Consider the following 14709-nt stretch of genomic DNA (forward strand, 5'->3'; position numbering starts at 1 on the left):
CGCAATAAGAAGTCCGTGCACCACAACAAAGAGTAGCCCCTGCTCACCACAACTAGAGAAAGCCTGCGTGCAGCAACGAAGACCCAATGGAGCCAAAAAAAAAAAAAAGTTTATTGCAACTTGATTGCATCACCTAAAATACAACCCTTGAATTGAAAATGTACCCTTATGTTTTATGAAGTCTGAAATAAAAAGGAAACTGATGGAATTAAACCAGCAAATTATCTTGCAATTAATGACTGCAGTTGTATACACAGCAGATGTAATCAACTGTTGAGGAAAGCTGGACCAAATTTCCATCCTGTCTAGTATAGCTGATGGATCTATTCAAAATGCATTCTTGCCTTTAGAGGAAATGACCCCATAATATGATACAAATATAATTTTGTAAACTGTTTTTATTTTTTTTATTTTAATTTTATTTTTTTTGCGGTAGGCGGGCCTCTCACTGTTGTGGCCTCTCCCATTGCGGAGCACAGGCTCCGGACGCGCAGGCTCAGCTCAGCGGCCATGGCTCACTGGCCCAGCCGCTCTGCGGCATGTGAGATCCTCCCGGACCGGGGCACAAACCCGCGTCCCCTGCATCGGCAGGCGGACTCTCAACCACTGCGCCACCAGGGAAGCCCCATGTAAACTATTTTTAAAGGGTAGAAGATCAGTTCAATTACTGATTCCCAAATATCTTGATTTCTGCTCTAAAAACCAAACATCTGCATGATGGAACAAAAATTTAATTTTCACAGATGCTTTGGAGTCCTTATAGATGAAGGTGACTTCAAATATTATATCTTCTTACCAGACTAGTTGTGAGAGAGGAAAAGGTAAAAGAAAAAAAAAACAGGGTATAAGATGACATGAGACTTTGGGTTTAATTTGATTACTTTGGCATTTTATATCTCTTGAACCCATAATTATTTTGGAAACAACTGACTAATTCTTGACAAATATAATACTACCAAATTACATAAAAATTATTTCTTGTGAGCCAGTCAACCAATGAGAGCCAAATTAAGAACTATTTCTTCAAACAGGGCTGTCTTCCATGATGTTACTGAGTTAGTGCTACAGTTCATGAAAAGGTGGGTCTTCTACAGTCCTTCCCTCAAGTCGACATTCCAAATCACAAGCCTGACTTTAGATACAGGTTCAAAAAGTAGAAAGTTTTACTCTCTTACGTTACTATGGATACTGAAGTTTTGTGAACCTTTAAAATATTTGCTTAATCCACAAATTGTATGCTGCATAAAGTCAAGGATAGCGTTCTACTCATTTTTGCACAGTAAAGAGAAAAAAGGACATATATCTAAATTCTGATATAGCACTTAAGTTCCATATCCAGAAATTAGAATTTTCTTACATTAAAAGTAGAAAGTACTGTATATAAAATAGATAACTAGTAAGAACCTGCTGTACAGCACAGGGAACTCTACTCAATCCACTGTAATGGCCTATATGGGAAAAGAATCAAAAAAAAAAAAAGAGTGGATATATGTACATGTATAACTGATTCACTTTGCTGTCTACCTGAAACTAACACGAATTTGTAAATCAACTATACCCCCAAAACTTTTTAAAAAAGAAAGTAGAAACTACTGATATATATAAGTAAAGTATAATGTTTTTAATACTATTAAAGCAACACAAAAAATTAACCACAACTATCGTTACATTTGTTTCAGAATTACTACAGTTATTTCCATTACCTCCCAGACTTTCCAGTCTTTTCTCCCATCATGGCAGATGCTCAACTATAAGAGAGAAGGAGTCACATTTAAAGCTGAAGAATTCTGACCTAACTGAGAAACGTTTTATCAGCATGCGGTATTCTGAAATCTGGCAATCTGTGGAAAAACTGGACACGTTTTCAGCAACGGCCCTCATGTCTACTGATCTGGCAGCCATCGTGAGAATAATAAAGTATGTGGCACTAAGGGTTCACTTACCATTATGAGACATCCCCACAGCAAGGCATTTCTGAAACCGACAGTACTGACATTTATTTCTACTTTTTTTGTGGATCCGACAGTTAAGATCACACCTATCATAAATAAGCTTCAATCTGATTGTCCTCCGGAAGAAACCCTGCAAAGGCACATGGAAAAAAAGGAAGCAAATTTTGAGTGTTTGTGACAATGGCTAAAGGTACACTAGCCTGGGTGACAGAGGCTAAGGTAGGTTCTTGACACATTCTTTAGATAAATCACTTAATCTCTCTCAGTTTTCTCTGCTATAATATAAAGAACCAGAGGATCTCCAGTATCCTTTTTGTTAGCTCTTAGACAGTGACCACAACCCACTGATGTCATTGAATGCATCTTGGCTCTACATCTGGATTTCAGCAAGCTCTAAGAAGTGCTCTGGATTTAATGTAATGCAAATAAAACACCATGTAATCAGTTCAGTCTCTCTGTAAATCATTCCAACAGCATGCCCCAGCCTTATAATTGTGCTAAGCAGTTTGGCAAAGTTATAGTCATTTCATTCTAAAACATGAGCAGGGCCAATAAAAATCCACATGTGGATAATTTTTTGGAATTCTCTATGTTGCATAATTTCCTACAGAATTGGTTTCATTTATTTATGCATTTGAAAGAGCGCTCCGTAATCGTTGTAGCCTACAAACAAGAAGAGATAACCGAAAATAACATGAGAAGTAATACATAAATCCTCAGAAAATTGACAGCTATCTCAAAATAGCAAATATGTCCATTTGAGGCTAATTGAATTCTGTTACATTTACATATTTTTGAAAGACCTGAAAAAAAATTCTAATGAGAAACATTTTCTTACTCTAGTTTTTTTTTTGTTGTTCAGAATATTCCTACTCATTTCTATTGTGCTCATCTTCATGAAACTCACTTCTTAATTCTTTCAAATTTATCTGGCCCTGTCTGATACAAAAAAGCACTGAATTAGGACTGACTCTACCACTGACATGCATTTTGACTTCCTCCAGATTTCTACCTTGAACTCTAGACAAGTATGTTCAGCTGCTTACTTGACATCTTCACTTGGAAATCTAACACCATCTCTAACCAAGCAGGTCCAACTATGAAGTCCTAATCATACCCTGCAAGCTTATTTCACTGCAGCTCTCTCCATCTCAGCTGATACAACCCCATCCTTGAAGTCACTCTCAACTTCTTTCTCTCATGAGGAAAGCTCTTGCTCTAAATACGCAGTTGCCTGTTTCCCTCACTGCCTTAAGGTTGTGCTAACACCTCGACTTCTCAGTGAGGCTTATCCACCTTATATCATACTGTGGCCTGTCCCTGTCCCCACCCCTCCTTGGCAGTTCTTGTTCTCCTTTATTCTGTTCTTCTTTTTTCCCAATAGCCTTTATGACTTCCTAACATACCATATAATTTACTTATTATATTTATGCTTATTTTCTGCTCCTCCCCTACTGTCCAACTAAAATTGTGAGCTCTCTGGGAGAAGGGATGGTCTCTTATGCCCCTAGATGTAACCCAAACTCCAACAACAGTGCTACATTAAAATCTGTTGAGTAAATATGTGTGTCATTTAACTTCCTTTCTAGGCCATCTCTGATATTTTGTGATTCTAAACTATGACTGAGATATTACAAGGCCACTGGCACACTCTTTTCCTTTCAGTTTTTGTTGCTATCTTATTAAAGGTAATAATTACAAACATGTAGGAAATACATGTAACTATAAAACATAATAAGATAATTATCACACATGAGCCCATTGTTCAACCCAAGATTTAAAATCATAACCAGTCACTTGCATGCACTTATGAGTTCTTCCCTTATCCAACTCCTGCCTCTGTGGCCTCTTGACAATATAATCATTATCCCCAATTTTGAGTTTATCATTTCCTTGACCTTTAAGAAAATATACTTTTATCACACAATCTATAAAACTAAATAATACATTGCTTAGGTATGCTAGTTTAGGGTCTTTATTAAGTAGTGTCATACTATATACAGGTATTGCAAATATATTCCCTCTCTATGACTTACGATCCTTGAAGTTTACTATTTCAGGTTTTTTTTTTTTTTTTTTGTATGTGGGCCTCTCACTGTTGTGGCCTCTCCCGTTGCGGAGCACAGGCTCTGGACGCGCAGGCTCAGCGGCCATGGCTCACGGGCCCAGCCGCTCTGCGGCATGTGGGATCTTCCCGGACCGGGGCACGAACCCGTGTCCCCTGCATCGGCAGGTGGATTCTCAACCACTGCGCCACCAGGGAAGCCCTATTTCAGTTTTTTTTAACTTGTAAACCTTTTCATTTTGCTTTCATTCTTGAATGATCACAGGGTACTCAGTTTTTCCTCATAACACTCTGAATTCCACTGTCCCTGTGCTTTCATTGTTTCTGTTGAGATGTCTGTTGTCCATTGACTTTGGTTGCATTTATTTATTCTCTGTTTTTCATATTCTGCAGTTTTACCGCAGTGTGTCTACCCATGGATTTCTTTATCTTCTTGCGCATGGTTTCTGCATCATGGTTTCTCTTGTTCATCAGCTCTGGTACTCCAATTAGTTAAGTGCTAAAATTTCTTTTCAATCCTTCAATATTTCCCAACTTCTCTTTTATATTTTTCATCTTCTTACCATTAATTACTCATTAATGTTGATCACGAAGGTAAACATCAGAACAGCCAAATAAGATGACAAAAAATATATAATTACAATGGCAAAAGTAAGTAAAAGCAAACTTTTCTCACCAAAGTTCATCAATAAGAAGAGTTCTGTACATTACTATCCATCACTAAAGAAGACATTTTTAATATTCAAAGATCCTATGAATACTTAAAGAACTAAAAGAGGCTTCAAATTCTAGCAGATTCTGGGTAGGACATATTCTTTAAGACATTGTTGGTCTCATTCTTAGTAATTTCTTTGCATATACCTTTCAGTTCAGTAATCCTTCCTTCTCCTGTTTCTAGTATGCTATTTAACCCTTGCATTGAATTTTTATTTCAATGATTATATTTTTCACTTTTAGAAGTTTCATCTGTTTTCAAAGCTGTTGGTCAGGTACTCTATTATTGCTCAATCATTGCTATGATTCTGCCCTCTATCTTTGAACAATTCATACACAGCTGTTGTACATTCTGTATCAGGCAATTCCAATATCTGCTTTCCCTGGGCAGGGGTGGAGAGGTCTAAGTCTGTTTATTTGTTTATTTGTTTACTTCTGGTGAATGTCATCAAGTTGGCTGCCTACTTATGTGCTTGCTGACATTTTATTATGAACTCATTTCTTGACCTTAAACTGTGAGAATCCTACAGGGTCTAAATTGGGGATTCTTTCCTCCAAAGAGAGTTTAAAGATCCTTCTGTTGAAAGCCAGGAGTGCCACTGGCTTAGGACTATTTCAGACTCTCTTGAGAATTGTGGCTCAACTCAGAAGCCCCAGACTCAGCTTCTCCTCAATGACAGCTCAGAATACTGACATAGGCATCTACCTGTGGGGCAATGCTGCACCTCAGTATTCCTATGGGCATCTATCATGAGGAAACTCTGCCCTGCCCCTCCAAGTATGCCTGCAGCTACATCTCAAGACCTGGGTTTTTTTCTTTGTTTGTTTTGCTATTAATGTTTTGGAGAGTTTTCCCCACCTCTTGTGAGATCACTACTATCTCAAATGGTATGTCCTGTGTAGGGTATGTTGGAATGTTAAGCCTCTTTAATTCTCAAAGGGTTATAAGAAGCTTTGAATATTTAAAAGCCATTTTCCCCCCAATGATTCACACAAGGCTAAAGTACAGAACTGTTGTCACTGATAAATATTGGTGAGAAATTTTGTTTTGATTTTTGCCATTGTGACCAAATATATTTTATGCTACCCTTGACTGCTTCTCTGATGTTCACTGTTAAAACCTGGTATTAGTGGTTGAAAATGCTGCTTGGCTAGCTGACAGGTCCCAGAGTACTCACTTATTTGCCATGGTTGGAGAGGAAGCCTTTTTAGTATGAGAATTATGTTTTTTAAGCTTAACCCTTATAATGTAATTTTTTGTTTTGACTCCTATGATGTCTTTCAAAGTGTATCACATTCTTTTTGTAATGATTCCAATGTTGAAGGATAATCATTCTGTATATCATTTACGTACTGACTATGCACCTAAAATCTTGAACTAAATATATACAGACTCCAGCACAAGCTTGGAACTTACTTTTACTTTTCTTTTAAGAATAAGTTCATGATAACCAACAGTTTTCTTGCAATTTGACTCTTTCCAGAAATCTAGAGAGGAAGATACAAGGCTCTCAGTGTTTCTTCTGTAAAATTATTTCTTGACTTGAAGAATGAAGCAGGCTTCTCAAAAGTTTCTTCATATTGCCAATAAAGAAACACTCTCTAACAACACTCCTTTTTATTGTGTCAGCATCCATAAAATGATGTGCAATTTCAACAGCTCACAGTTCTGATTATCATGAAGTCTGTGAACTGGTGTGATGGAGATGCATCAGTCACCATTTCAGAAAATTGTTTTCTGTATATTTTTACTATAAAGTCTTCATACCTGGGGCTTCCCCGGTGGCGCAGTGGTTGAGAATCTGCCTGCCAATGCAGGGGACATGGGTTCAAGCCCTGGTCTGGGAAGATCCCACATGCCACGGAGCAACTGGGCCCGTGAGTCACAGCTGCTGAGCCTGCGTGTCTGGAGCCTGTGCTCCACAACAAGAGAGGCCGCAACACTGAGAGCCCCGCGCACCGCGATGAAGAGTGGCCCCTGCTCGCCGCAACTAGAGAAAGCCCTTGCACAGAAATGAAGACCCAACACAGCCAAATAAATAAATAAATAAATAAATAATCCATTAAAAAGTCTTCATATTTGCTTGTGAGAACGTAATGCCCATTTATTGTTTTTTGTTTTTCTGCTTCAAAAAAAAAAAATTTCTCCAACCTCTCCTTCATTGCTTTACAAGTAACAAAACTTCAGGTACAATGAGACCTAAGAGTGGTATTGTTAAGTTTACAATGAGATTAAATGCCCTGTGTTGGACCTGCATTCAGCTTTATCATGAAATGGTATGGCCCATAGAGGCTGAATCAACGAGCTGCCATTGGCACATAGGAATATACTAAAAACTCTTTCTGAGGTAGGAATACAAAAATACATAGAAATACAAAAACATATTACACTGTATTGTATGGTAGATTGTGCTTCCTCATGCCTTTAGCTAAGTCTATGGTTCTAAAATGATTTTTCACTAAAGACACAAAAATAGGATGAAAACCTACTAGAGAAAAAAATAAGTGTCCTATTTGTAAGCAAGAAATGCCAGCTTTGCAAGCTGTAGAGTTTATTAGTCTTTCAGTAGCTACAGGTTATACGTTACCTAAATCTGTAATGTTAATAACCAAATACTCCATCACTGTTTCCCTGTAATCCAAACCCAATCTTTTTATTCCTATCTGAATTTTGGCAAGGATCACCAACATAAACCTGTTCCACTGGCATTATAAAGCTGTTTAAGAAGACCTACTGACAGTTATCTTAAGGATTATAACTATTTTTTGCAATCCATAAATTAGTTGCAAGTTTGTGGTCAACTGTATTTTAATTATGGGTATATCCCACATTTTACTGAAATGATAAATGTTAAATTGCCAAAGTACCTTTCAGAAAATACATACAGGTGAGTCTGACACATGTGTTAATTTCATTTTCACTGAGTATTGTTGATGAGCTAAGGTGATATCTTTGATTAATGACAACCACTGGTCTAATTTAGCTGCATTCAGAGTGTGACAGCAATTTTGTTTAATTCCATAGTAGCAAAGAATGAGTCAGTATGTCTTTAGCCTCATTCCCTGTAACAGTGGTTCTCAAACTTTTTGGTCTCCATACCCTTTGACTCTTGTACAAATTGTTGAGGTTTCCAAAGAGCTTTTGTTTATGTGGGCTATACCTATTAGCACTGATCAGACTAGAAATAAAACCTGAGAAATTACTATGTACAAGAATACACAGGCCACATTCCATCAGGCATCAGAACTATGCTAACATTCCATGTCATGTAGTTTCTGGAACACTCCACTTACATTCCTGAGAGAATGAGAATGAAAAAGGTAAATAACAACTTATTATTATTATGAAAATAGTGTCAACCTCATGGGTGTCTTGAAAGGGTCTTAGGGACCCCATTCCCAGACCACAATTTGAGAACTGATGACTTATACTTGGAGAAGCCAAATTACATTATTCCTCTAACATTTTTCTTGTTCTTATCTTTAAAATGACCAGATGTCTATTTTCCCTTCCAAGGATAGCATAACCTTCCTTGCATTTCAGTCTAGGAAGTCTGTAATCCATATTTTGGATGGTTTCCAAGTTACCGCAGGTTACTATACAATACTGTTAATTTTTTTCTACTGCTTTTCTTTATTTGTTTATCTCTGGTAGGTGAAGGACTCCCCTAGATTCGTCAGGTTTTAAGTGTTTATTCTCCATTTTTGCCTTAGAACACTTCTGTTTGTAACTCGAGGGCACTTCGGTTTTCTCCTCCCTGTTTTCTTTCTGTGACTTTTCTTCTTTGCTTTCTTTTACCTTCTAAGTTTTTATGCCCTCAGAACTTAGCTACTTACAATATTTGTCTTTCAGTTTTTAGCTGTTCTCAGAAATGTTAAAACTCTACAGGCAGAAGCAAGAAGAACTACAATCCTGCAGCCTGTGGAACAAAAACCACATTCACAGAAAGACAGACAAGATGAAAAGGCAGAGGGCTATGTACCAGATGAAGGAACAAGATAAAACCCCAGAAAAACGACTAAATGAAGTGGAGATAGGCAACCTTCCAGAAAAAGAATTCAGAATAATGATAGTGAAGATGATCCAGGACCTCGGAAAAAGAATGGAGGCAAAGATCGAGAAGATGCAAGAAATGTTTAACAAAGACCTACAAGAATTAAAGACAAACAGAGATGAACAATACAATAACTGAAATGAAAAATACACTAGAAGGAATCAATAGCAGAATAACAGAGGCAAAAGAACGGATAAGGGACCTGGAAGACAGAATGGTGGAATCCACTGCTGCAGAACAGAATAAAGAAAAAAGAATGAAAAGAAATGAAGATAGCCTAAGAGACCTCTGGGACAACATTAAACGCAACAACATTCGCATTATAGGGGTCCCAGAAGGAGAAGAGAGAGAGAAAGGACCAGAGAAAATATTTGAAGAGATTATAGTTGAAAACTTCCCTAACATGGGAAAGGAAATAGCCACCCAAGTCCAAGAAGAGCAGAGACTCCCATACAGGATATACCCAAGGAGAAACACGCCGAGACACATAGTAATAAAATTGGCAAAAATTAAAGACAAAGAAAAATTATTGAAAGCAATAAGGGAAAAATGACAAATAAATAGAAGGGACCTCCCGTATGCTTAACAGCTGATTTCTCAGCAGAAACTCTACAAGCCAGAAGGGAGTGGCATGATATACTTAAAGTGATGAAAGGGAAGAACCTACAAACAAGATTACTCTACCTGGCAAGTATCTCATTCAGATTCGATGGAGAAATCAAAAGCTTTACAGACAAGCAAAAGCTAAGAGAATTCAGCACCACCAAACCAGCTCTACAACAAATGCTAGAGGAACTTCTCAAAGTGGGAAACACAAGAGAAGAAAAGGACGTACAAAAACAAACCCAAAACAATTAAGAAAATGGTCATAGGAACATACATATCAATAACTACCTTAAACATGAATGGATTAAATGCTCCAACCAAAAGACACAGGCTTGCTGAATGGATACAAAAACAAGGCCCGTATATATGCTGTCTACAAGAGACCCACTTCAGACCTAGGGACACATACAGACTGAAAGTGAAGGGATGGAAAAAGGTATTCCATGCAAATGGAAATCAAAAGAAAGCTGGAGTAGCAATACTCGTATCAGATAAAATAGACTTTAAAATAAAAAATGTTACAACAGACAAGGAAGGACACTACATAATGACCAAGGGATCATTCCAAGAAGATATAACAATTATAAATACATATGCACCCAACATAGGAGCACCTCATACATAAGGCAACTGCTACCAGCTATAAAAGAGGAAATCGACAGGAACACACAATAGTGGGGGGACTTTAACACCTCACTTACACCAATGGACAGATCATCCAAACAGAAAATTAGTAAGGAAACAGAAGCTTTAAATGACACAATAGACCAGATAGATTTAATTGATATTTATAGGACATTCCATCCAAAAACAGCAGATTACACATCTCAAGTGTGCATGGAACATTCTCCAGGATAGATCACATCTTGGGTCACAAATCAAGCCTCAGTAAATTTAAGAAAACTGAAATCATACCAAGCATCTTTTCTGACTACAATGCTATGATATTAGAAATGAATTACATGGAAAAAAACACAAACACATGGAGGCTAAACAATACGTTACTAAATAACCAAGAGATCACTGAAGAAATCAAAGAGGAAATAAAAAAATACCTAGAGACAAATGACAATGAAAGCACGACAATCCAAAACCTATGGGATGCATCAAAAGCAGTTCTAAGAGGGAAGTTTATAGCTATACAAGCCTACCTCAAGAAACAAGAAAAATCTCAAATAAACAATCTAACCTTACACCTGAAGGAACTAGAGAAAGAAGAACAAACAAAACCCAAAGTTAGCAGAAGGAAAGAAATCATAAAGATCAGAGCAGAAATAAATGAAATAGAAACAAAGAAAACAATAGCAAAGATCAGTAAAACTAAAAGGTGGTTCTTTGAGAAGATAAACAAAATTGATTAAACCATTAGCCAGACTCATCAAGAAAAAGAGGGAGAGGACTCAGATCAATAAAATTAGAAATGAAAAAGGAGAAGTTACAACAGACACCACAGAAATACAAAGCATCCTAAGAGACTTCTACAAGCAACTCTATGCCAATAAAATGGACAACCTGGAAGAAATGGACAAATTCTTAGAAAGGTATAACCTTCCAAGACTGAACCAGGAAGAAATAGAAAATATGAACAGACAAATCACAAGTAATGAAATTGAAACTGTGATTAAAAATCTTCCAGGGCTTCCCTGGTGGCGCAGTGGTTGAGAATCCGCCTGCTGACGCAGGGGATACGGGTTCGTGCCCCGGTCCGGGAAGATCCCACATGCCGCGGAGCGGCTGGGCCCGTGAGCCATGGCCGCTGAGCCTGCGCGTCCGGAGCCTGTGCTCCACAACGGGAGAGGCCACAACAGTGAGAGGCCCGCATACCACAAAAAAAAAAAAAAAAAAAAAAAAAAAAAAAAAAAAATCTTCCAACAAACAAAAGTTCAGGACCACATAACTTCACAGGTGAATTCTACCAAACATTTAGAGAAGAGCTAACGCCCATCCTTCTCAAACTCTTCCAAAAAACTGCAGAGGAAGGAACACTCCCAAACTCATTCTATGAGGCCATCAACACCCTGATACCAAAATCAGACAAAGATACTACAAAAAAAGAAAATTACAGACCAATATCAATGATGAATATAGATGCAAAATCCTCAACAAAATACTAGCAAACAGAATCCAACAACACATTAAAAGGATCATACACCAGGATCAAGTGGGATTTATCCCAGGGAGGCAAGGATTCTTCAATATATGCAAATCAGTCAATGTGATACACCATATTAACATTGAAGGAGAAAAACCACATGATCATCTCAATAGATGCAGAAAAAGCTTCTCACAAAATTCAACACCGATTTATGATAAAAACCCTCCAGAAAGTGGGCAAAGAGGGAACCTACCTCAACATAATAAAGGCCATATATGACAAACCCACAGCAAACATCATTCTCAGTGGTGAAAAACTGAAATCATTTCCTCTAAGATTAGGAACAAGACAGGGATGTCCATTCTCACCACTATTATTCAACACAGTTTTGGAAGTCCTAGCCACGGCAATCAGAGAAGAAAAAGAAATAAAAGGAATACAAATTGGAAAAGAAGAAGTAAAACTGTCACTGTTTGCAGATGACATGATACTACACATAGAGAATCCTAAAGATGCCACCAGAAAACTACTAGAGCTAATCAATGAATTTGATAAAGTTGCAGGATACAAAATTAATGCACAGAAATCTCCTGCATTCCTACACATTAACGATGAAAAATCTAAAAGAGAAATTAAGGAAACACTCCCTTATACCACCGCAACAAAAAGAATAAAATACCTAGGAATAAACCTACCTAGGGAGACAAAAGACCTGTATGCAGAAAACTGTAAGACACTAATGAAAGAAATTAAAGATGATACCAACAGATGGAGAGATATACCATTTCTTGGATTGGAAGGATCAATATTGTGAAAATGACTATACTACCCAAAGCAATCTACAGATTCAATGCAATCCCTATCAAATCACCAATGGCATTTTTTACGGAACTAGAACAAAAAATCTTAAAATTTGTGTGGAGACACAAAAGACCTCGAATAGCCAAAGCAGTCTTGAGGGGAAAAAAAATGGAGGTGGAGGAATCAGACTTCCTGATTCAGACTATACTACAAAGCTACAGTAATCAAGACAATACGGTACTGGCACAAAAACAGAAACAGAGATCAATGGAACAAGATAGAAAGCCCAGAGATAAACCCACGCACCTATGGTCAGCTAATCTATGACAAAGGAGGCGGATATACAATGGAGAAACAACAGTCTCTTCAATAAGTGGTGCTGGGAAAACTGGACAGCTACATGTAAAACAATGAAATTAGAACACTCCCTAACACCATACACAAAAAGTAACTCAAAATGGATTAGAGACCTAAATGTAAGACCAGACACTATAAAACTCTTAGAGGAAAACATAGGAAGAACACTCTGACATAAATCACAGCAAGATCTTTTTTGAGCCACCTTCTAGAGTAATGGAAATAAAACCAAAAATAAACAAATGGGACCTAATGAAACTTCAAAGCTTTTGCACAGCAAAGGAAACCATAAACAAGACGAAAAGACAACCCTCAGAATGGGAGAAAATATTTGCAAATGAATCAACGGACAAAGGATTAATCTCCCAAATATATAAACAGCTCATGCAGCTCAATATTAAAGAAACAAACAACCCAATCTAAAAATGGGCAGAAGACCTAAAAAGACATTTCTCCAAAGAAGACATACAGATGGCCAAGAAGCACATGAAAAGCTGCTCAACATCACTAATTATTAGAGACATGCAAATCAAAACTACAATGAGGTATCACCTCACACCAGTTAGAATGGGCATCATCAGAAAATCTACAAACAACAAATGCTGGAGGGGGTGTGGAGAAAAGGGAACCCTCTTGCACTGTTGGTGGGAATGTAAATTGATACAACCACTATGGAGAACAGTATGGAGGTTCCTTAAAAAACTAAAAATAGAATTACCATATGACCCAGCAATCCCACTACTGGGCATATACCCAGAGAAAACCATCATTCAAAAAGACACATGCACTCCAATGTTCATTGCAGCACTATTTACAATAGCCAGGACATGGAAGCAACCTAAATGCCCATTGACAGATGAATGGATAAAGAAGATGTGGTATGTACATACAATGGAATATTACTCAGCCATAAAAGGAACGAAATTGGGTCATGTGTTGAGACGTGGATGGATCTAGAGACTGTCATACAGAGTGAATTAAATCAGAAAGAGAAAAACAAATATCATATATTAACGCATGTAGGTGGAACCTAGAAAAACGGTACAGATGAACTGGTTTGCAGGGCAGAAGTTGAGACACAGATGTAGAGGACAAACGTATGGACACCAAGGTGGGAGGCCGCAGGGTGGTGGTGGAGGTGGTGTGATGAATTGGGCGATTGGGATTGACATGTATACATGATGTGTATAAAACTGATGACTAATAAGAACCTGCTGTATAAAAAATAAAATAAAATAAAATTCAAAAATTAAAAAAAATTTCAGAAAAAAAAACCTCTCTACAAATATCTGATAAATAGAATCACAGTGAAAGTATTTGCTTAAGCCTTCTAGTTTTCTAAGTGTTTTACCAGCCCATAAAAGTAATAATTTATTGTGGAAACTTAACCAACCATACTTCTATTTATTTATCAGCATAAATTACCAAGATGAACAAAAGTGAATGATTTCTTTGGGTATTTCTCAGAATTTAGCCACAATTTACTCAAAATTATGTAAATCTAACTCAATAAAATAACACGTTCTTACTACTCCTTGGGAACATAATGATTTCGTATCAGATCACAGATATTTTAGTTTGGTTTCAATCACAGAATGAGTGGGTTTTTGTGTCTTAAGCGAAAGCCATCTCTTGCCGGTAGTATTTCAAGGAGTCATTTTGCAATTTTAGGACTTAGAGATGAGCAAGAAGCCCTTGGGGAGCCAATCTAACCAAGTTGCTTTACACACGAGGTGTCTGAGGGCTGAAGTGCTTATACGATTGGTTAGGGACCTTGGGCAAGTGGCCAGGTGACCACTAGCTTGTTTCTTTCATTTTATTAAGTTGCCTTTGGAGTAATAAACTATTGGACTGAAGAGGTTTCAGAGATCATCTAATTCAACACCATCATTTTATAGATGTGAAAACTTAGGCAGAATATGGTTTAAAAATGATAAAATGCAAAAGCACCTTGCACAATATCTGGCGCATAGCAGAAATTCAATAAATATTAACTTCCTTTATTGGCCCATGGCCCAGTTAGGAACCCAGATATTCTCACACCTACCTAACTGCTGTCATATA

At 37.4% G+C, this 14709-nt stretch overlaps 1 protein-coding gene across 3 annotated transcripts in view; it reads right to left on the reverse strand.

The window, feature by feature from the left end:
• PPARG (peroxisome proliferator activated receptor gamma) overlaps positions 1-14709 on the reverse strand; it is a 128146-nt gene that overhangs the window by 31160 nt on the left and 82277 nt on the right. For all 3 annotated transcript variants that reach the window (XM_059076110.2, XM_067043409.1, XM_059076111.2), the window contains one exon: positions 1944-2082. In XM_059076110.2, coding sequence (XP_058932093.1) covers positions 1944-2082 — 139 coding nt within the window. The remainder of the gene's footprint in view (positions 1-1943; positions 2083-14709) is intronic.

Source organism: Kogia breviceps, chromosome 10 (assembly GCF_026419965.1).
Source record: "Kogia breviceps isolate mKogBre1 chromosome 10, mKogBre1 haplotype 1, whole genome shotgun sequence".
Classification (NCBI taxonomy): domain Eukaryota; kingdom Metazoa; phylum Chordata; class Mammalia; order Artiodactyla; family Physeteridae; genus Kogia; species Kogia breviceps.